At 43.0% G+C, this 21,822-nt stretch overlaps 1 protein-coding gene across 1 annotated transcript; it reads right to left on the bottom strand.

Moving 5' to 3' along the window:
• Positions 1-10,947: 10,947 nt before the first annotated feature.
• LOC125903929 (high-affinity choline transporter 1-like) lies at positions 10,948-21,079 on the bottom strand. Its single transcript, XM_049601123.1, has 8 exons — positions 20,845-21,079; positions 19,234-19,347; positions 16,939-17,094; positions 16,552-16,700; positions 14,241-14,384; positions 13,640-13,793; positions 13,210-13,427; positions 10,948-11,785 (listed from the first exon to the last, which is right to left on the bottom strand). Exons 1-8 carry the CDS (start codon positions 21,026-21,028, stop codon positions 11,228-11,230), a joined length of 1,677 nt encoding a protein of 558 aa, XP_049457080.1. The 5' UTR covers positions 21,029-21,079; the 3' UTR covers positions 10,948-11,227.
• Positions 21,080-21,822: the final 743 nt, after the last annotated feature.

Here is a 21,822-nt window from a genome sequence, read left to right as displayed (position 1 = left end):
TTAAAGAAAAATAATCTAATCTTATGTAACAAGTTTGTTTTGATCTCACTCCCTCCTGACTTAAGCTCTTTATTTCCTCACTTTGGTTTCTCTTCTCGTCTGCTCAGCTGAACTGCCAATCATAGTGATTTCATTCACTGACGGACTCCACTGTGCCAACGCTCATTCAACATGCTGATTTGGCCAAAAAAAACAAAATTAGGAGCCGATGGGGGGTAACGAGGGGCAGCAGTGCAAAATAGAGCAGTGCAAAAAGGCAGTGAACCCCAACTGTTCGGGGCGCCTGTCCAAGGCAAAGAAGGCGTCTGTTCAGCAGTGGTAACGCTACATTTTACTTGTAACATATGTCATGCCTTGCTAAATGAGAGGTCGCTGGTGGTTTTAGCCACGCAAAACTAAATCTGCCCAAAATAACTTAAACTTGTTTAAGATGATATATCAATTATATATAGAGAGATATTTTTGGAGTTTTAAATTTTATGCTGTGGATCACTGCTACACGCCGCTCAGAGGCGGCTGCAGTGGGGCATTGCTGTGTTCAGGCGGAGCCACAATACAACCATCTTGTTGTGGTTGGGATGTGCGTGCGTTAAATCATTCCACAACAAGAAACCATACTAGAACCAGCTGGAAACATTGACAATTATAAATCAGCAGCCAACAATGCAAGAAGACAGAAAAAAAGACACAAGGACACAAGTTAAGGAGCTGATGGGTTCACATTTCACTGGAGTTGTATGTTGTGTAATTCCATGTGACAAATAAACTATTCATTGATTGATATTTAATATTTCTGAGCCCGGATCTTCTGAGTCATAAAGGTGACAATAATATATCACTTAATCATTTACTATAAGTGCAGTCTTATGAACAGCACTAGCAGCCCTGACTGTATAATTACCCAACAGACAAAAGGATGTTACCTTTAATCTGCATCTACAAAAAACACACAGTTAAAGATGTAAATGCATAATGTGATACAACAACATAAAAGCCTACTGGAAAAATACAGTTAAAACCTGCTAACCAGTCAGTTAACAGATGGTATCAGTGATTCCCTGCAGCAGCTTCAGGGACAGGCTCAGGGACCCAAAGTCTAAGCGGGTCCCCCTGGCTCTCACCTACAAAACTTTGCTCACATGAACACATGTTGATCAGGAAGAGATGCAAAATGACCACAAGGAGAAACAAAGTTACCTCAAAGAGGCACAAAAGAATACAAAACCAAAAAAGATGCAAAGCAATGACACAAAATGGGCTAAAAGACTGTAATATCTGTGCGTCTTGCTCCTATGTAAGAGAGATGGGGAGCCTTTGGCATACCTGTGCCCATGGGCCCATTGTCTGATGAGTCCCCCCTGATCATTTGACATTACCTCAAGTGATCCCAAATAAATAAATGTAGGTATGAAAAAAAACTGCAATATAAGTATGAGAAATCATTTAGTTATTCAAAATGCTTTACGCCTCCCTGCTATCAGTATGGTTGGGTTATATGTTGACATATACCAGGAGACAGTAGAGATTTGTCAGCCAGCAGAGATGCTGTTGATGTATCAGGTGTCAATTCAGTGAGTTAGTCAAAGGCAGACGAGCCCATGTTTGTCTGGCAACAGGTTTTTATTGAATTTCCAGAAAATGCAGAGTTTGTTTAAGTTTTCATAAACTGTGAAATCCATCATGAAGGGTCTTCTGACACATGTACCTGACCTGGAGGATTACCGGGGCCCCACCCTGGAGCCAGGCCTAGGGTTGGGGCCCGTGGGCGAGCGCCTGGTGGTCGGGCCTTTGCCCATGGGGTCCGGCCGGGCCCAGCCCGAACCGGCTACATGGGCTCGTCCCCCTGCAGGCCCACCACCCGCAGAGGGATCCAGAAGGGTCCAGTGCAATGTGGATTGGGCAGCAGACCAAGGCGGGGGCCTTGGCAGTCCGATCCTTGGTTACAGAAGTTGGCTCTTGGGACATGGAATGTCACCTCTCTGGCGGGGAAGGAGCCAGAGCTTGTGGAAGAGGTTGAGTGCTACCGGCTAGATATAGTCTGGAACCCTAGTCCTTGAGAGGGGTTGGACTCTCTCCTTCGCTGGAGTTGCTCCGGGTGAGAGGCGGAGGGCCGGGGTGGGCTTTCTGATAGCCCCCTGACTCTCTGCCTGTACGTTGGGGTTTACCCCGGTAGACGAAAGGGTTGCTTCCCTGTGCCTTCGGGTCGGGGAACGGGTCCTGACTGTTGTCTGTGCTTATGCACCGAACAACAGTTCAGAGTACCCACCCTTTTTGGAGTCCCTGGGGCGGGTGCTAGACAGTGCCCCAACCAGGGACTCCATTGTTCTGCTGGGGGACTTCAACGCTCACGTGGGCAATGACAGCGGGACCTGGAGGGGTGTGATTGGGAGGAATGGCCTGCCCGATCTGAACCCGAGTGGTGTTCAGTTATTGGACTTCTGTGCGGGTCGCAGTTTGGCCATAACTAACACCATGTTCAAACATAAGGATGTCCATCGGTGCACGTGGCACCAGGACAGCCTAGGTCGCAGGTCAATGATCGACTTTGTAGTCGTATCATTTCACCTGTGGCCATATGTTCTGGACACTCGGGTGAAGAGAGGAGCAGAGCTCTCAACTGATCACCACCTGGTGGTGAGTTGGATCAGATGGTGGGGGAAGACGCCGCGCAGACCTGGCAGGCCCAAACGAACAGTGAGGGTCTGCTGGGAACGCCTGGCGGAAGAACCTGTCCAGATGATCTTCAACCCCCACCTCCGGGAGAGCTTCGACCGCGTCCCGAGGGCAGAGGAGGACATTGAGTCCGAATGGGCCTTGTTCCACTCTGCCATTGTCGAGGCGGCGGTTGCGAGCTGTGGCCGCAAGGCCGCTGGGGCCAGTCGCGCCGGTAATCCCCGAACCCGCTGGTGGACACCAGAGGTGAGGGGAGCCGTCAGGCTGAAGAAGGAGGCCTACAGGGCATGGTTGGTCTGTGGGTCTCCGGAAGCAGCTGACGGGTACCGGCGGGCCAAGCGGAGCGCAGCGGCAGCAGTCGTTGAGGCAAAAACTCGGGCGTGGGAGGAGTTCGGTGAAGCCATGGAGGAAGACTATCGATCGGCTCCAAAGAGGTTCTGGCAAACCGTCCGGCGCCTCAGGGGGGAAGGCGGCAACTTGCTCACACTGTTTACAGTGGGGGCGGGGAGCTGCTGACATCAACTGGGGACATTGTGTGTGGAAGGAATACTTTGAGGAGCTCCTCAATCCCACCAACATGTATTCCAGTAAGGAAACAGAGACGGGGGTCTCGGGGGCGGGTTGTCCAATTTCTGGGGCAGAAGTTGCTGAGGTAGGGAAACAACTCCGAGGCGGCGGAGCTCCGGGGGTGGATGAGATTCGTCCTGGATATCTCAAGGCTCTGGATGTTGTAGGGCTGTCCTGGCTGACACGCCTCTGCAACATTGCGTGGACATCGGGGGCAGTGCCTCTGGAGTGGCAGACCGGGGTGGTGGTCCCCATTTTCAAGAAAGGGGACCAGAGGGTGTGTTCCAACTACAGGGGGATCACACTCCTCAGCCTACCCGGTAAGGTCTACTCCAGGGTGCTGGAGAAGAGGGTCCGGTCGATAGTTGAACCTCGGATTGAGGAGGAGCAATGTGGTTTTCGTCCCGGACGCGGAACCGTGGACCAGCTCTTTACCCTCACCAGGGTGCTGGAGGGGGCATGGGAGTTTGCCCAACCAGTCCACATGTGTTTTGTGGATTTGGAGAAGGCTTACGACCGTGTCCCCAGGGGCATCCTGTGGGGGGTGCTCCGGGAGTATGGGGTTGGTGGCCCCTTGCTAAGAGCCATCCAGTTCCTGTACCGAAGGAGCATGAGTCTGGTTCGCGTGGCTGGCAGTAAGTCGGACCTGTTCCCGGTGAGGGTTGGACTCCGCCAGGGCTGCCCTTTGTCACCGGTTCTGTTCATAACTTTTATGGACAGAATTTCTAGGCGCAGCCAAGTGGTGGAGGGTGTCAGGTTCGGTGACAGGAGGATCTTGTCCCTGCTTTTTTGCGGATGACGTGGTCCTCCTAGCTCCATCGAACAGTGACCTCTGGCTCTTGCTGGGACGGTTCGCAGCCGAGTGTGAAGTGGCTGGGATGAGAATCAACACCTCCAAGTCTGAGGCCATGGTCCTCAGCCGGAAAAGGGTGGATTGCCCACTCCAGGTCAGGGGGGAGGTCCTTCCTCAGGTGGAGGAGTTTAAGTATCTCGGGATCTTGTTCACGAGTGAGGTAGAGATGGAGCGGGAGATTGACAGGCGGATTGGGGCGGCGTCAGCAGTGATGCAGGCGCTTAACCGGTCCGTTGTGGTGAAGAGGAGCTTAGCCAGAAGCGAAGCTCTCGATTTACCAGTCGATCTACGTTCCAACCCTCACCTATGGTCACGAGCTCTGGGTAGTGACCGAAAGAATGAGATCGTGAGTACAAGCGGCCGAAATGAGTTTCCTCCGCAGGGTGGCTGGGCTCAGCCTTAGGGATAGGGTGAGGAGCTCAGACATCTGGGAGGGACTCGGAGTAGAGCCGCTGCTCCTCCACATCGAGAGGAGCCAGTTGAGGTGGTTCGGGCATCTGGTAAGGATGCCTTCCAGATGCCTCCCTGGGGAGGTGTTTCGGGCATGGCCAACCGGGAGGAGACCTCGGGGCCGCCCCAGAACACGCTGGAGGGATTACATCTCCCGGCTGGCCTGGGAACGCCTCGGGGTTCCCGCGGAAGAGCTGACGTAAGTGGCTGGGGAGAGGACTGTCTGGGCTTCTTTGTTGAGGCTGCTGCCCCCGCGACCCGGACCCGGATAAGCGGAGGACAACGAGTACGAGTACGAGTACAAGTACAAGTGTTTATTGTATGTGTTGTGTTCACATGTTGTTGTGCTGGGCTGCTCAAAACAATTGCCCCTTGTGGGATTAATAAAGTTGTCTGAGTCTGAGTTAACATCTGCCAGTTCTTTCTGTGCATAGAGATGATGATTTATACAGTCCACGCATCATTTCCTTAATGAGTTCAGTTTTGCAAACTCATCCTGTACCTGCTTGCTACCAGAACTAAAGAGTTACTTTCACAAACTCAGTTCAAGACACAATCCAATAATTAATATAATTAATTTAAGACTGGTGACCACATTCATACCTATAGTGAAATAGGCTTAGAGTTGGAAGAACATTTCTACCGATTTCATGCTTATTTTTTTTTTTCATTTCCACATCCTTTACTTCCCTTAAAATATTGTACATGTTTCCCATCATCTCAGGTTATTTGTTTGTCACACAGTCAGATGCTTTGTTTTTAATAGGTCAAATTTAAATGAACATGAAGCAAAGCGGGGTGGAGGATGCCAAAAGACCAGCAGTATAGTCCTCCAGCCCTAAGCCATCAGCTTCTCACAGTTTGCATATATTTGCATTCCTGCTCTCCTTGTTTTGGATCACTACATTTGTAGGTTGTTGTTTTTTTGTATTAGATAAGCATAGATCGAGAGAAGTGATATAAAAATGAACCTTACCTTCAAAAGCTGCAGGACCTGAATGAATTTCCTTCAACTTACACTTCTGCATGACATTGATTTTGAACTGAAGCTGATTTTTTTCCAATGGTGACCAGAAGAAAAACCTGCAAGTAAGATTCGCCAAAGAGAATAAAAGGCATGGATGTCAGGGTCAGGGTGTGTTAGAAAAGAACAAGCTCATATGTTGTCAGACCACATCAAAAGGCAAAAGTGTTTATAATGACTCTAAACAGTGACACTGGAGAACCCAGTCACTAAAGGAACATTTTGCCACTTCACATTTCTGCAAACCACCAATATGATACATTTTTATAGTTCATATATGTATTACATCTTACTATATAATGACGGAAACTCTGTCTGTGTGTCTGTTCCACGTTTTTCTCCTCACTGACTTGGTCAATCCATGTGAAATTTGGTACAGTGGTAGAGGGTCATGGGAGGATGCGAATGAAGCAATATTACATCAATTGGCCAAAGGGGGGCGCTATGCAAACTTTGAATGGGCATATCTCATGCCCTGTATGTCGTAGAGACATGAAACTTTGCACACAGATGCCTCTCCTCGTGAGGAACAAATTTACCTCAAGAACCCATAACTTCTGGTTCTATAGATTTTCTGTCATTTAGAATTTTTTGAAAAACACAGAAATCGATCTCTTCCTAGGAAGTTTGAGCGATCTGCGTGAAACTGGGTGAACATAATCTAGGGACCAATATCTAAAGTTCCCTCTTGGCAAAAATTGGAAAACTTACTAAAACTGAGCTTCTATAAGGCAATGAATATTGCGGAGGGTGTGGCTCATCACATAAAGGTGTATAACATCTCAAGGGTTTCACCGATCACCACGCAACTTTGTAGGCATATGACCACACATAATCTGAGGGGACCCCTCCATTATTGACCCCATCAAACAAAATGGGGGCGCTAGAGAGCTCATTTCTTATCTAGGTCAAACCGCCATATTGATTTTTACTAAACTTGATAGATATGTAGAACAGGACGCCTCAAGGTGACTGGAGAAATTTAACTCTAATTGGCAACTGGGTGGCGCTATAACAAACAGAAAAATGCTTAAAAATGGCTAAAATGCGACCGATCGCTGTGGCTCCCCCTGTGGACCAGTGTTGGTTTTTTTTCTAACACTCAAGAGGTGTTAAAAATATTGCATAGTTGAGTAATTGCACAGAGTATTGTGACAGTTGAATTATTGCACGGTGAATTATCCACATCCATAAAATTAAACAACATTCTCTTCTACAGTCAGAGCAAGCTGTGGTGTATTTGAAATATTAAGAACACTGCACATGGAGATACAGTTATCAATGGGCCTTTAGGCTGATGCTTCATACTCATCACCATCAGGGCATGTATTCACGAACACTCCGAGAACACTCTCAGACAGCTCCTAAATCAGCCTAAAAACTTTTTGTAAGGAGTCTTAGATTAGGAGTGATTCGGGAAAGTTCTCAGAGCAACGCTGATCAAGGGAGGGACAGAAACTTTTAGCTTAGTGAGGAGGTGTGGTCGACCCTGTTGCTAGGCGTGATGCATTCTTTTAACAGATGTAATTGGTTGTCACAGACACACCCTTTTGTGAGCCTGCAAGGTATGGACACCCAGTGGAAATTAAAATGAGGTGCACCACAAGATAACACTGGGTGCATCCCAAGTCTCTTATTTTATACTGCTAACTCCTAACTCCTTACTTGAACCGGAAGTCGTTCAAGGTCCGCCATCTTTAAGGCTGTCTCATGTCTCTTATTCCTGCCAGTAAGGAGTTAGCGTTAGGAGTTAGGAGGGATCTGTTAGGTGCGATGAGCAAGGTAACACAAGAGCTTCCTAACAGGAAGTCTTTTTGCGCTTGAGGCCATGACGTATAAATACCCTCCCCCTTCGTCTGTCTCATTTGAACGAGATAGCGGAGAAACAGCTGATGGCTTTGATCAGCGAATATAATGTGACTTGGGATGTAAGCAGCCAAATGCTGGCTCCGTTATGCAGCAGATCCAGCTGTGCCGCCGTCATCAGGACAGGACGTCGCTTCACGTGACGCTTCAGAGTAAGGCCGTCTCATCTCTCTTATCAGCAGTCCTCACTCCTTACTCCTAACTCCTGACTCCTGACTCCTTAAATGTTTTCCTAAGTGGGAGGGACTAAACAGTTAGGTAAGGTGGCTAGGTTAGGTGGTTAGCAGTAACTTTAAGAGACTTGGGACGCACCCACTGAGTCATTGTTAGTGTGATTGCTGTTGATGGAAGGTTGAGACAGACCTAAGTCATCACTGCTGCACTGTTGCATTTCCCCAGTTGTGAATATCTTAGTGTTGTGATCACTTTTAGCATTATAATGTTATTGCATTGGATGGGAAATATGTGCACATCTCTAATAAGATCGACCACAAACATAATCCCTGCACAGTGTAATCTGTAGGGTTTCATTAACTCACAGTTAGTCTGTGTTTGGAAACATTTCTCCCATGTCTGTCTTCTCACCCTTTTCTTCTCTGCTGAAGAAACTCTTAAACCTCAAAGTCCTTCTCCATATTTTTAACAGTTTTCCACCTTAGGAGCTCTCTTAAGGGATACAGTGCTTTGTGAATAACATATCTTCACCAGCATCTTGTCTTAACTTTAAGTGGAAATTCTTAAACACCACAATCCTAAGATTATTCTTAGAACTTTGTCAGTAGGATCAACTCTTTGTAAATACGGCCCTGGGTCTCTACCAAGGAACTCATCTATCTGTAGAAGTAGTATTTATATCCTTAAGTAAAAGTTTTAATACCACATCAATGCCAGTGCTCCATTACAAGAAAAAGTTTGTTGTTCAACATCTTGGTGGACAGGTGAAGATAAAAGTTCACTTTACCAGAATCAAAGGCAGGTAAGGGTTGCAACCCAGAAGGAAGTCAAAACAGTCACACTTATTCAGAGGGGTAACACTGAGAATAATCAGTCTGTGGGTCAGCCATGCACAGAATAAAGGTTCGGGAATAGGTGCAGGCTCAGGTGGCTGGGAGGAAAAAAGGTGCATGAAGCAACAACAGCAAGCTGGCAAGGGACAGGTGAAGATGGGCTGGTATGAGTACTGTGGGTAATTGGGGAATGAGGAACAGGTGAGCTGGTGGATGGAAGCGTCAGCTGGGGAGTCTGAGGGCCTCTGGTGGATGGATAAGGAATGGCAAGTCCAGAGTGTTAATAACAAGGTAACATAAAACTGTGGGTATGCTAACATGGGCGAAGTAGGCAAAGACAAAAAAGTAGAACAATTACAGCAATACAAATGTAATAGAAGAAAAGAAAGGAGTTTTCAAAATGGTTTAGTACAGGGTCAGATTGAGTTTGAAATTGTGTCAATGGATTCTTTCAGTGTTCAGTGGCTGTGTAATATTGTCTTATTTGTTCTAAATGTTCATATTGGTGAGGTTTGACCGGGGAAATATGTCGGTGTACGAGGTAAGGAAGAAAAAAGTAAATCAGATGAAGTAAGGCTCAAGCTTTTAAAAAACAAAAATCAGCGATGCATTGTTAAACAACCTGTGTTCTTGTCTGACCGTGTTTCCCCCTGATGCCGTCAGGTACTGTTACACACTGAAGGCGCCCGGCAGCGTATCATGCCGACAAGATAGGACAGTTTTTTTTTGTGGAAGTCACAGCCATCGTGCCATAATTCAACAACTTCAGAGTGAGACTGGATTGGTCTTGTTCCACTCTTTCATAATGTACACTGCACTCTCTAGGGAGCACTTTCTTCACTTTTCACCCCTTTAGAGAACACAACATGGCACAACATGGCACTGTACAGAAGCATATTGCATTCACTTGACAAATTAAAAAAAATCTGTTTTATTGAGTAATTTTTTTATTTTTCTGTTTTTCAGTGTATTTTTTCTGTTTTTTCGTGGTAATTTTTTGGTTTTCGGGGTATTTTTTTCTGTTTTCGTGGGGTTTTTTTTGGTTTTCGGGGTATTTTTTTCTGAGTTAAGAGAGCAATATAACAAAAGACGCTTTCATTCCTTTCTTGAGAGCTCGATATAATGGAAGCAAACATGACCCGCTTGTTTAGTTTAATCCAGTTTGTTTTGGATTTGAGACACTAGGAGATACTCTTGTCTTTAAGTCATACAGATGGTGTTATCATTAGTTTGTCGACTTTACGCAGGCACCGGTCACTTGCAGGTGCAAGGTGGGAGCTTCGCGCGAGATTTTGAAGTATCTCGTCTTTTCGTTCAGGAAAAAAAATTACCACGAAAAACAGAAAAAACGTACCACAAAAAACAGAAAAATAAATAAATTACTCAGAAAAACAGAGCTTTTTTTATATGGCAAGTGAATGCAATACGCTTCCGTAGCACTGAGGTGATGTTCTCTGTAATTTTGGGAGGATTTTAGCAGTTGTAGCATCCTTTTTAAAAACATTTTTTTGATTAATTTATATATATATATATATATATATATATATATAATTTTAATTGAAAAAAAAGAAGGTTTATAAAGTTGAATAGGCCACCAGTATTTTATTTCCCAAACTGCATTATGTTGGATCGTCCCTAGAGAATGAGTTCTCACTTGACACTTCCTGTTTTCAAGGGTAGATGGCAAGTCACACTCTAAACATGGATGCACTGGTTCAACTATTAGAATTAAATTTGCATGTAAGTAAGTAGTCTCAAGTCTGGCATTAATGAGTCAACCCTATGAATCTTTTATAATCTGACAAACTTATTTTGATAAGTACAACCAATATGATTTGCACTGACCTCAAAAAGCTTAATTAAGTTCAACTAACTTAATATTTAACCAAAGTTGTGGTGGTATTTAATGGTCAAATTATTTTATTTATTCCAACTAATTTATTTTAATTCCATCCCTCTAAATATGTTAAAAATGTTTTTGATTTTGCCCAACTTCTTAAAATGAGTTGTCAACTGACTTTAACACATTAATGTAACTCATGGAATTTTTTATGCTGAAAAACATCTTTATGGTAAGTGTTATCCACTAACTCAAAAAATAATTTTTTAATGCAAGTATAACATTGATCTAGAGAAACATCTGAACATGTACTCGATGGATTCGCACTAAAATTTGGACTTTGATGGTTCCCAGATGTTGATCGTCTGACTTTTCTGGTAGCACCCAAATGAGGTTGATGTTTGTAGTCCTGTGTGAAATGTGTTAATGGATAGACAACCAAAAGAAAACAATGGCGATGCCTCGCCGCAGCAGTCACAGATTTGACTCCAGCTTGCAACTATTTGCTGCATGTCACCCCCGTTCTCTCTCTCTCTCTCTCTCTCTCTCTCTCTCACCCCGTTTCACTCTATCCTGTACATTAAAGGCAAAAAGCCCCAAAAAATAATCTTAAAAAACGTAGACAATAATTTACAATCAAACTGCTCACTCCATTACCGAAGCCTGTTTTATTTGTCAAAATACATTTTAAAAATTGTGCGTACCCCCATCATCCATAACACATTAGGACTGACTTTCCATATGCGATGCTGAGGAAATATTTTATACATTTTTCTTACTTTGAATATTCATATTATTACCTTTATTATTCACCCATACGATACATACAATGAAGGTCATTTTCTACTTCCATAGTTGTTTATTGTTTTGTTTTCCTGTTTACTGTTTTTACTTTACCCGTGATTAGTGTCCTGTTAAGGATACAGTATGAGGTAATTTAGCAAATGTCAACACTTTGCTTCCAACATGGGATCTGAGACTCCTCCATCCTCACACAGAGGTTTTGAGTTGTTGATTTCGTTTCTGCTGACACCATTTGCTGGAATTTCAGTCAGTGGAGGTTTCTGGACTTTAATCTGAAACACGTCCCACTTCTCAGGTATGAGTCCTTTGTTGAAGAGCAGAGCAGCCAGGTAGGAGACCAGCAACGTGGTGGCAAAAGCGATCAGCATACAGATGGTCCTGATAGGGGAATACTGAACATAAACACCATCTTCAAGGGTGCATCCTGGGAAATGGATGGCGGGTGGTATCCCCAGCAAGGGCTCTCCGCACAAAAGCCTGAATAGAAACCCCACCACGAAGCCCGTGGCGGCACCGTAACCGTTGGATATGTTGAAGAAAAGCACGCAGACCAGCTGCGGGAACATCATGATGTAGGCGATTTCTCCACCAAGGACCCAGAAAGCCATGACACCTGTGTGCAGGAAGGTGAGCGCCGTGCCAGCCAGGCCGAATACAACCACAGCAATACGAATCACCCATCCGAGTTCATTCTGTGATGCCTACAAGGAAAAGCAATGGGAAGAGGATAACTGTAGTAAGGTAAGCAGCAGCAGCAGACTGAGAAAACAGTTCTTCTGTTTTACCAAACATCTCTTGTTTACTACCTAATTTATTTTTATCTTTTTTGCCTGTCCCACCTACTGTAGGGACAGAATCATGGATAAACCCTGAGCTCCTACAGGAGGAGCATCTTTCTCTTACCTTGCTGCTTCTTTTAAAGGAGCAGTGCATAACATTTAGGGGGGTTTAGTGGCTCCCAGCGGTAAGGATTGCAGATTGCTACCAGTTGAAACTTTCCCCCCATGTGCCAAGTGCGAGTCCCAGGTTGGAATTCCTTCAGTGTTCAATTTTCAGGAGGTTTTCTACTGGGAGCTGAATAATCCATAGAGGTCTCCTCCTCTCCAAAACAAATGGACCCAGTGATTTAAACTGGTAAAAAAAAAAACACTGAATAAAGCAGTTTCAGGTTAAAAAATCATTAAAAATCTAAATTTGATCAGTCAGCTGTCGGCTGCTGTGAAACTGCGCCTACTTGGGTGCATCAGTACAATGAACAACCAAGAAAGGACAGCAGTGGAGATACCCACACACCAATGCAACCGGGCTAGACAGCAACAAAAAAGATTAACAAGTCAAGAACTGAAACATTTGCTGTTGTTTTAATTCGCTTTTTGAAATTATTTTTTGCATTGATGTGATCACCTTTCTTTTGTGCACGGATGTCCTAAATAAATTAACATTCTTTTGCATTGATGTCATTCTGTCAACCTTTGTTGTGGCTGTCCAGCCGAGTTAAATTGGTGTGCGGGTATCTCCTCTGCTGTCCTTTCTTGGCCATCAACTCTGGAACGCATTATCAACTGATATCAAACTGATTACAAATTTAAAATTCTTCACAACAAAGGTTAAATGTAAAAGCAAACCAGAGCTGTACCCACTCTTAGCTAATTGTGCTCAAACTTTTAAGGGTATTAGTAGAAGTGTGTTGGTGTATTGTGGTATGTGTATATTAGTTTGTCTATTGTAGTACATGTATTGTGGTATATGTACTGGTGTGTGTGTATTTTAGTATGCAGATGATGGTATATGTATTAACAGTGTACTGTGTTTTCTATGATGTTTAAAACTGTATATTTTGATAACATTTCAGGTCTACATGTAATGAAAACTCTGTTCCAATTCCTTGTCAGTGTCCTTGTTTATTTCACATCCCCATCGATCCTTTCAGAAAAGCAATCAATTTTAGAACTGGCATTTCCACTTGTGCTGCTTGTTTCAAAAGAACTGAAATCCTAAATGAACTGAGACTGACAGCAACATTTCCATCTGTTCAGTGATGGATTAATGTGGCTGCACCTGATGGCACAAATGGCCATTGGTGCACCCTTTTAATGACCTTTCATTCTCTTGTCTTCATTTTTACCTTTGTCCTCAGGATCTTCTTGTAAATATTAGAGGAGAAGATCGAGGCAGCAGACAGCAGGGCAGAGTCAGTTGATGACATGACAGCAGCAGCCACGGCTCCGATGCCAATGACGGAGATGTAGGGCGGGGTTAAGTGCTGTAGGGAGAGAGGTAGAATCAAACCGGTCTGACCTCGTTCAAACGGAGGTGGAGAGCCATATGAGGTCATGTTCCAGTCTAAGAAACAGAAGAGACAATTATTCAGGATTAATCAAACAAGCTGTTATGTAAGGTGAGTCACGAGAACCTACTGCCAGACAGTGTGATGTTTTTCTAAACTAAATTCAAGTCTGAAGAGCCTACACTTATTTTCTACTTAGTCAATTTTGGATAGAATATGACTCAAGTTTAAATTTAAAGTTTAAAGGTATTCAACACAACTGCTTTACCCGTTGATGCAGCTACTGCCCCAATGAGAACAGGAGGAATTCCAAAAGTGGGGATGAGAAACGCTGCAGCGTAACATCGCAGCTTAGCTGTGGTTGAGGAAGAGGCTGATAGTGTTCTTTGGTGGAAGTCCTGGAAACCGAGGTCTCCTACACTCTGGGAGGGAAACAGATTGTTACAGATCGTCCTTTGTCCTGTCTGCTATTGCTTATCTTAACCAGCAGTGACCACTAATTGTCCATGATTTACCCCTGATAGTGTGTGATACTGGATTCTGTGACTACTGTCTGTATCTCAAATTGACCCTCAGGGACACTATCTTACCCCTTACCTTAAATCACAGCTACTTCTGTTTGGACTTGCTAACCCTGCTTGAAAGCTTATGCATCATCACTTTACCAGTAAATCATTGATCCTTCCATGCCCGCACAGTTACCTTCCTTTGGTTCCTTTTCCTTGCTACCTCGTATACACCACCTTGACACTTTCATTTCACAAGTCACCTTTTTCCACTGCTGCACATCTCACTTGAGATCAACCTCTTTTTGTGCCCATGCATCAGTCTTGATTAGTCTCAAAGCATTAAATGCCTTATTACCTTACCAGGAGCAAGAAGATATCAAGCCACCTCCAGGCTGTGCCTGCAGTCAGAGTGCCGACCCAGGGAGGCTGGAAGGTGTGGTTGAAAGATGTGGTGGTGATGTCAACCGAGGTGGGACTCATGAGGAGGAAGGGGACACACAGCCACTAAGGGGTCGATAGAAGCACCAAAGATTGTCATATAGAAGTAGAGCATGTTAACAATTATCATGCGAAAGTTACTTTAATCATCACATACACTCAAACCATGAAACTAGCTGTGGCTGTGGATGCAGATTTCTAAAGGCTGATAAGATAACCCCTGATGATGTCAAAGTGATGTCACCAAAGTTATGTCAGCCTGGCTGTACATTTCTAATAGAAAACCTGTTCTCACTAACTGGAGGTGTGAGGTATTTAGGAAATTGGCATTTAAAGGGCAGGGAGTACAATAAAAGATGCTATTGAATTGCATTATGGGAAATGTAGGAACCAGCCTTTTTGGGGCTCGACTCATGCAAGAGAATAAAGTCAGGGTATCTCGGCCCTTTGCTTCTTTGATTTTGAGTAGTCTTTTTAAAAAATATATATATTTATACATTTTGTTGAATCCCCCAACGTTATGGACATGCAATTCTTAATTGAAAGAGTGCCCCAACATACATGACTTCAACGCAACGTCACTCACTGCCGTAACAACAGCCACACCCCCTTATAGGTGAAAGTTTTGAACTCGACCTGGGAGAGACGCTAGTCGTGGCTAGGAGTTCATAATACCAAAAAGTTGCTGCGTCGTTCACTGCACAGCAAACAATAAAAAAAACAAAAAAAAAAAAACAGAATTGCGATTTTCTTTGCTCCCGGATAGAGTGAAGAATGAGGAAAGAAGAAATCTGTGGCTCACAGCCATCAAATGGCAGGGTACAGACGGAAAGCTGTGGGGTCCGGCCAGTCACTACACCCAACGTTACGTCTGTGGCAGGCACTTCATCACAGGTTAGTTGGCTAACGTTAGCTAGCTAGCTAAAGTCAGTTGATCTCAACAATAACATAGATGTTCAAAGCCAAGAAGTTAATTCTAATGAATGTTAAGTAATGAATCGACAGGACATGAACTGAATGAATGAATTGACAGGGTCATTCGTCCACACAGAAGCTGGCAGCTGAAAAGGGCACACACCTCCTATCATTTCACTTTCTCGAAATGGCGATCAGGGCCTCTTAATCTCTCTCCATAGCATGTAGCCTGACTGGCCATTTCATCCAAAGGGGAAAGACTCAACTGATTTGTTTTTATTTACACTTTATGTGTGTGAAGAGCTCTGCCGCCAGTCAAAATCCCATGTTTCTATCACCTATGACGTCACGGGCGTACGACCGGTTGTAGTTCGTTGTAGTCCCGTTGAAGTCATGTATTGCTTGGTGGAAAATTTCAAACTACTGACCAGAGGCTGAAAATGATCATATTCTGAGGACAGTTATTGTACATGAGTCATAACATAGGTTACAAGATTGTAATCCTAGTTTTATTAGCACAGGCGGAGCCCTCCACTGGACTCTGTGGATAATTCTCTTCTCCAATCACAAGCATACATTTGCCCACTGACAGTTGCATAAATGTAGCCAGTCAATCAGGATGTGCCTGCCCAAATATGTGCAGAGCCACATATGGACACTTATGACAGTTTTGGCATCCTATGTCCTCTTCAGCAAGCAGCAGAGGAGCGACAGCGCCCCTAAGTAGAGGACTCTACTTGCATATAGAACTTAGGTTACAATATTGTACCTGCGTTCTATCTCCCACAGGCTTGGCCCTCTATTGGACTCTATGGATACAGGGGGTGAAGCCTGATGGATGAGGGCGACATATTAGCCTGTTCTCATTCAGAAGTGGTCAAATACTGCCACTCTTGTAGTAATTATGGTGTCAGACACCGACACTAGAAGCTATCTGGTGGTACGGTGGTATGATACTCCACCAGGTGGTGTCAATGTGTAATGCGCTTGGACGGAACCTTTTAGGGTGTTAAGATATGCCGCTGGTCAGCCAGACGGCACCATTTCTGATAGCTGAAGGATGAGGATGCTAAGAATGTTATGCATGTGTTATGACTGTGTGACAGAACCATGAGAGAAAATAAGCGCTAATGTGTAACTTTCTAAGATAGGCATTTAAAGAACTTTTTGACTCTATCTCTCCTGCAAACCCTCTTAAAATTTACAGCAGAACAGGATCATGTTTTGTCAAAAAAAAAAAAAAAAAAAAGAGTCACCCTTGGAATTCATTGTAACGGCAGTGAATCCAAATGAACTGAGATGTGGTCGACCAAATTACCGAGGTGACAAAAATGAGAGTGAGCTGTATGATGTCTGTGTAGGCCACAGAGTAGAGACCTCCCAGCAGTGTGTAGGTGATGGCCACAGCAGCAGAAATCCAGATGCACACAGCGTAGGACAAATCCAGGATCACACTCATGGTTACTCCTATGAAAGACAGTTTGCCATGCACACTTATAAAACACAAATAGCGCACACACATGGAGACACATTCAAGCAAGGAAACTAACACTTCATAGATCAGCCAACCAGAGAGCAAACTAAAAAGCACTAAAACATTTGGGCTGAATTTCACAATCACAAACGTACACACATACAGCTAAGGCAGAGTATGTACACAGACAGATGTTTAAAGAGATAAAGATGTAGTCTGATAAATTGTTACCCAAGCTTATCAGTGTTGATGTGACCCAAATAACTTCTGACATCAGAGGTGCCACAGACAGAAGTCCACTCAGTCCGTTTCCATACTTGATCTGGAAAGGGTCCATCATGGTAACATACTTCTTGTTTCTCATTGGCTCAGCAAAGAACAGACCACCTTGAAAACAAAAGTAGAGAAGATGCAGTTCTGAGTCTTTATTCACAAACAATACTACAATACTGATAGATGATACTATCAGAGAGCTCCTAACTTGGCATAAAAGAATTCAGTAAGAGGTCTTAGCTTAGGAGTGAGTTCGGAAAGTTCTCAGAGCAACTTTGAGTGAGGAAGGGTAAGAAACTTTTACCCTGGTAGGGGGGATGAAGTTGACCCTGTAGCTATGACAGAGTCTTTTCAAAGGTGTGATTGGTTGTCCTTTTGTGAGCCTGCAAAGTGGACATCCAGTCACATGAGACTGAAAGTGTTGTCATTGTTAGTGTGATCTCTCTGCTGATGGAAGGTTGAGACAATCCTAGTTCATCAATGCTGCACTGCTGCATTTTTCCAGTTACCAAATATCTTAGCTCTGTGATCACTTTCTTTTCTGGTTCTATAATGTTACTGTGATGGGTGAAAGATGGCTGAGCATCTCTAATCAGATTAACCTTCAAACATTATCCCTGCACAATCTAATCAGTGGCACCGCATGTCGTCATTGTCACTGGGAGAAAGTTCCTCCTACTTCTTTGTCTTTCCACCGTTTTCTTCTCTGCTTAAGAAACTCTTAAGCCTCTTAAAAGGCTTTCACTTTAGCTCTGTTAAGGGCTAATCTTAACTTTAAGGGGAAATTCTTGGAAAATGTCATAAATCTAAGAATTTTCTCAGGATCTTGTGACTAGCAGCAAATCTTTGTACTTGGACACACCCCCAGATTCGTGGTTAATCTCGTCAGAGATCACATCTCTCACCCAACACAAGTATGCTGTAATGCCAGAAATGAAAGGGATCATCACAACATTAAAAATGCAACAGTGCAACAGTGTTGACTTGCGTCTGTCTCAAGCTTCCATCCACAGAGTGATCAAACACCTTGTCCACACCTTGCAGGCTCACAAAAGGGCATTATCTGTGACAACCAATCACCTGTGAGAAGAACGCATCATTCCTAGCACTACAGCTGTGATACAGCGATCCCTGACTTAAAGGCATGCTTCACTTAAAAAATGACCATTTGTATTCATTTTGTACTCACTCCGTGTTAAGTTAGTTTCATGAGGAAAACTTTGTTCATCTAGCATGCCTTAACGTTAAACGAAAAATTCAAAAATAGTGATCTTGAGGAAGGCTAATGTGTTTACCAAAAGCAAAACTATATCAAAACATCAATTTAGAAACTCTAACACAACTCAAAATTGTCTCATTTATCCAGTTGTACGCTCAGTACTTCCCAAACACATGTATTTTCATTACAACCTATTTAAAACACGTCTGTATAACTCATCAAGAATGTTTGCTGGTTTCCCTATTCTTTGTTTGCAGTGAAGGAATGTGAGAAAAACGGATTTAAGTGGTCATTTTGTGGGTGAAGAATTCCTTTAAAATGAATGTGTGCCAGGTGCATAAAGTGGGGGGCCCAATGGCACCTTCCCTACTTACAACACTCTGACTCGAACCACAACTAAGTTTGAACTCAGCCTTCAATTTCATCTTAATTACACACTGCTGATAATCACATTTCATATGCTTTTGTATTCTTGTATTCTTCCATTCATTTAATCATTCATTCATTTTCCGTAACTGCTTATCCTGTTAGCGGTTGCGGCGGGCTGGAGCCTATCCCAGCTGACATTGGGCGAGGTTTCTGATTGAAGTGGTCGTCATAGCTGACGTCACTTGGTTTTGAAAGGGTTTCCCCAGCGATTCCAAAGAGTGCGGTCCAGCATGCGTGATTCCTTTGTGTCTTGTAGCGGGAAACAGGCGTTTTTGTTTGGGGAGTCACAGTTATCTGAAATTTTATTTAGTGTTTGGCATTTCATTGCAAAAAAAAAAAAAAAATAGATAAAAAAATTGCAACTTGCATCGCACATTTTTAGAAAATTTAGAAAGTCAGGCATCTTAGGCTGCAACAATCCCACAAGAGCCTGAAAAATTCTTGAGGGATAGCAATGTATGTTTAAGTGCTGAATGGAGTTGAAGATTCAGTTGAGGTGTGAGCAACGCAAGCAGTTGAGGTGATTTAAGTGAAAGTCCTGCAGCTGAAGTGCCATTTAAACTGAAAGAAACATCAAAACCACAAGTTTAAAAAGAGAATCTTACCAAGAATGAAGGCCAAAGTTGCTGCCAAAGGCATCACAGCCCAAATCAGCCCCAACTTTGGATCGTACACCGTCTCCGCTGTGCCGATGATGAAGGTCCCACCAACCCAGGTAGCTGCATGATGCACACAAAGAGCTCATTTTTACACTTCCAAATTTACATTGCTACTTCTCTTGTCCTTGCAAATGTCCTTTAAGTAGAGAAAAATGTACAGCCAAAAAGATAATCAGTGTTATGTTGAAACAGATAAGAGTGTGTTCACAGCTACAATTTGTGTTTCTTAAGTCTTATCAGTGGAGCAACAATCTGAAGCACTCATATGGCCCATTTACACACTACCACCACAACTTAAGTCACATCTAGTCTCTTCAGTGGACAGAGTTACCATTTCCATTCATACCACAAAAAAAGTAAAAATAAAATAAATATTAGTCATTTAACTTCCATTCAGATGTCAACATCTGTCTGCTTCTACCCATAAACACTTGTGTTTTGGCTGGAATACTGAGTAACTAATGTAAGGCATTCCACTGTATACTGTAAAATCTATTAATAATTACCCATCACTCAGCATCATGTGTTGTTACATAAGGGTGTAACAACAACAATAATTGTCCTAAGGGAGATTAACATTAACATCAAATCAGGATGACACACACAATAATGTTCAGTTGCTTTGAAAGCCATAGGAGTTTGAGAACCTTAAATCACAAGCTTAAGCTCAAACGTTAAGACTGTAAAGTAATCCAAAGTATACACAAAATGTTTTGTTCCAGAGTCTGCGAATGTGGAAATACCAGAATCAATAACTAAACAGTATAACAAAAATCTAACATAGTCAAACAGCTAATATTGTACAGTAAATACAGTAACCTTTATTTAACCAGGTTAGTCTCATTGAGATGGGGGATCTCTGGCCAACACAGCAGCGGTACAGTCACATAGTTACAGATGACAGTAATTAGAAAAACATTTACAAACACAGAACAAACACTCATACAATCAGATAACACATTTAAAGCCTAGACTCCAAGGATTTGACAAAGTTATTAATGGATATAAATTTTAAAAGAAAATTGTGTATTGAAAAAAATTGAGGTTGTCAGTTGTTAAATAGTACTTGTAGAGGTAGTGGTGGCAATTTGTTTTGGTTTTTGTTGACAATTTTCCAAGAGTAATACACATAAAAAAAAAACAAAACATCAAGGCATTAAATTAAAAGGGAAAACAAAAGGTGTGGGCTGAAGTTTAAGCTTATTATATCTACCTGTAGCATATTCTAATGAGTTACTCATTTACTGCCAAGTTTAAACTGTGCAATAAAATAAAATAAAATAAAAATAATAAATGAATAAGAATAAAGTAAAATAAAATTTTAAAAAAGCATTCATTCACACACACACACACACACACACACACACACACACACACACACACACACACAAAAACATAAACGAAACTAAAACAAAAATCAACAATTTCGTAACTGTCTTTACGAAAACACACTCCGTCTTAAGAAAATAAAAGAGCAGCATTATTTAAACCTGTTTATTAAAATGCAGTTTTGATGACTCTGCAGGTTGCAGTTGCTGCAGTGCTGCACAAACTCACCGGTTGTGGTGAAGATTCCCACTACCAAGCTGATCCCCCTGTTTCCCAGCAGGGCCATGTCTGCATGGTTGGCCTGCGTCCTGTTTTCATCCTTTTTGGATTTAAAAGAAGCCCAGATGCCGATCCCAAGCACCAGCAGGTAGAATATGATGGTGGCTATGAGTCCCGGGACGTTGAGAGCCATGCTGACTGTGCTGGAGCGGTGCAGTGCACACAATATAGAGAGCAGCCAGGCTGCATGCAGCTTCCTTCTGGCACTGGTTCAACCTGAATGACTAACTGATCGAGCGTCTGCGTGGTGTGGGTTTTGGGTGTGGTTTTCAGAGAAGCCTTAGGCTGCAGGAGTTACTACACTGGAAAACTGTCTGTATTCTAAAGCCCTGCCAAAATGTAGGTGAAGACCAGGACTAAGATCAGGCATTTATCAACAATCACTGTGGCTTAATGCAGCTGTGACAAGTCCTAACAGGCCTGTCTGATTAACTGGAAGACTATTTCATGTTTAAGAAACTGACAGAATGAGAATAGAGAGAGAGAAACGCAAGTAACAAGGCAGAAAAAAAATCATAATTAGGCTACATTATGAGATATATCACAGCACAAGAAAATCACAAAATTCTGGGGGTAAACATTTTAAAATTCTCAATATTCTAATCCCCAAATCTGGTCATTGTTCAGGGGCATAGCACTAAATTCTGGGCCCTATGCATAAGCAGTCGCTGTGGGCCACCCCGTAGATCCAAATGCAGGGGTGGACTGAACCATTTTGCACCTCTTAGGGGTGAGAGGGGCCTCAGAGAGCTCCCACTTTTTTTCAAAGTTCAGTCTTTCAGCTGATTTATTGAGCCAATTTTAATTTAGTTATGGCACTAATCACTTAGAAATAAAATAATTAACTTATATATAAATAACTTAGCTGTGAATAAACAAATTGAATGGATTAAAGTTGAACATATAAAAATGATATTTGTTTTTTTT

Source organism: Epinephelus fuscoguttatus, linkage group LG16 (genome assembly GCF_011397635.1).
Source record: "Epinephelus fuscoguttatus linkage group LG16, E.fuscoguttatus.final_Chr_v1".
Classification (NCBI taxonomy): Eukaryota; Metazoa; Chordata; class Actinopteri; order Perciformes; family Serranidae; genus Epinephelus; species Epinephelus fuscoguttatus.
Note: the sequence above shows the minus strand (reverse complement) of the source record. Positions and strands in the feature narration are given on the sequence as shown.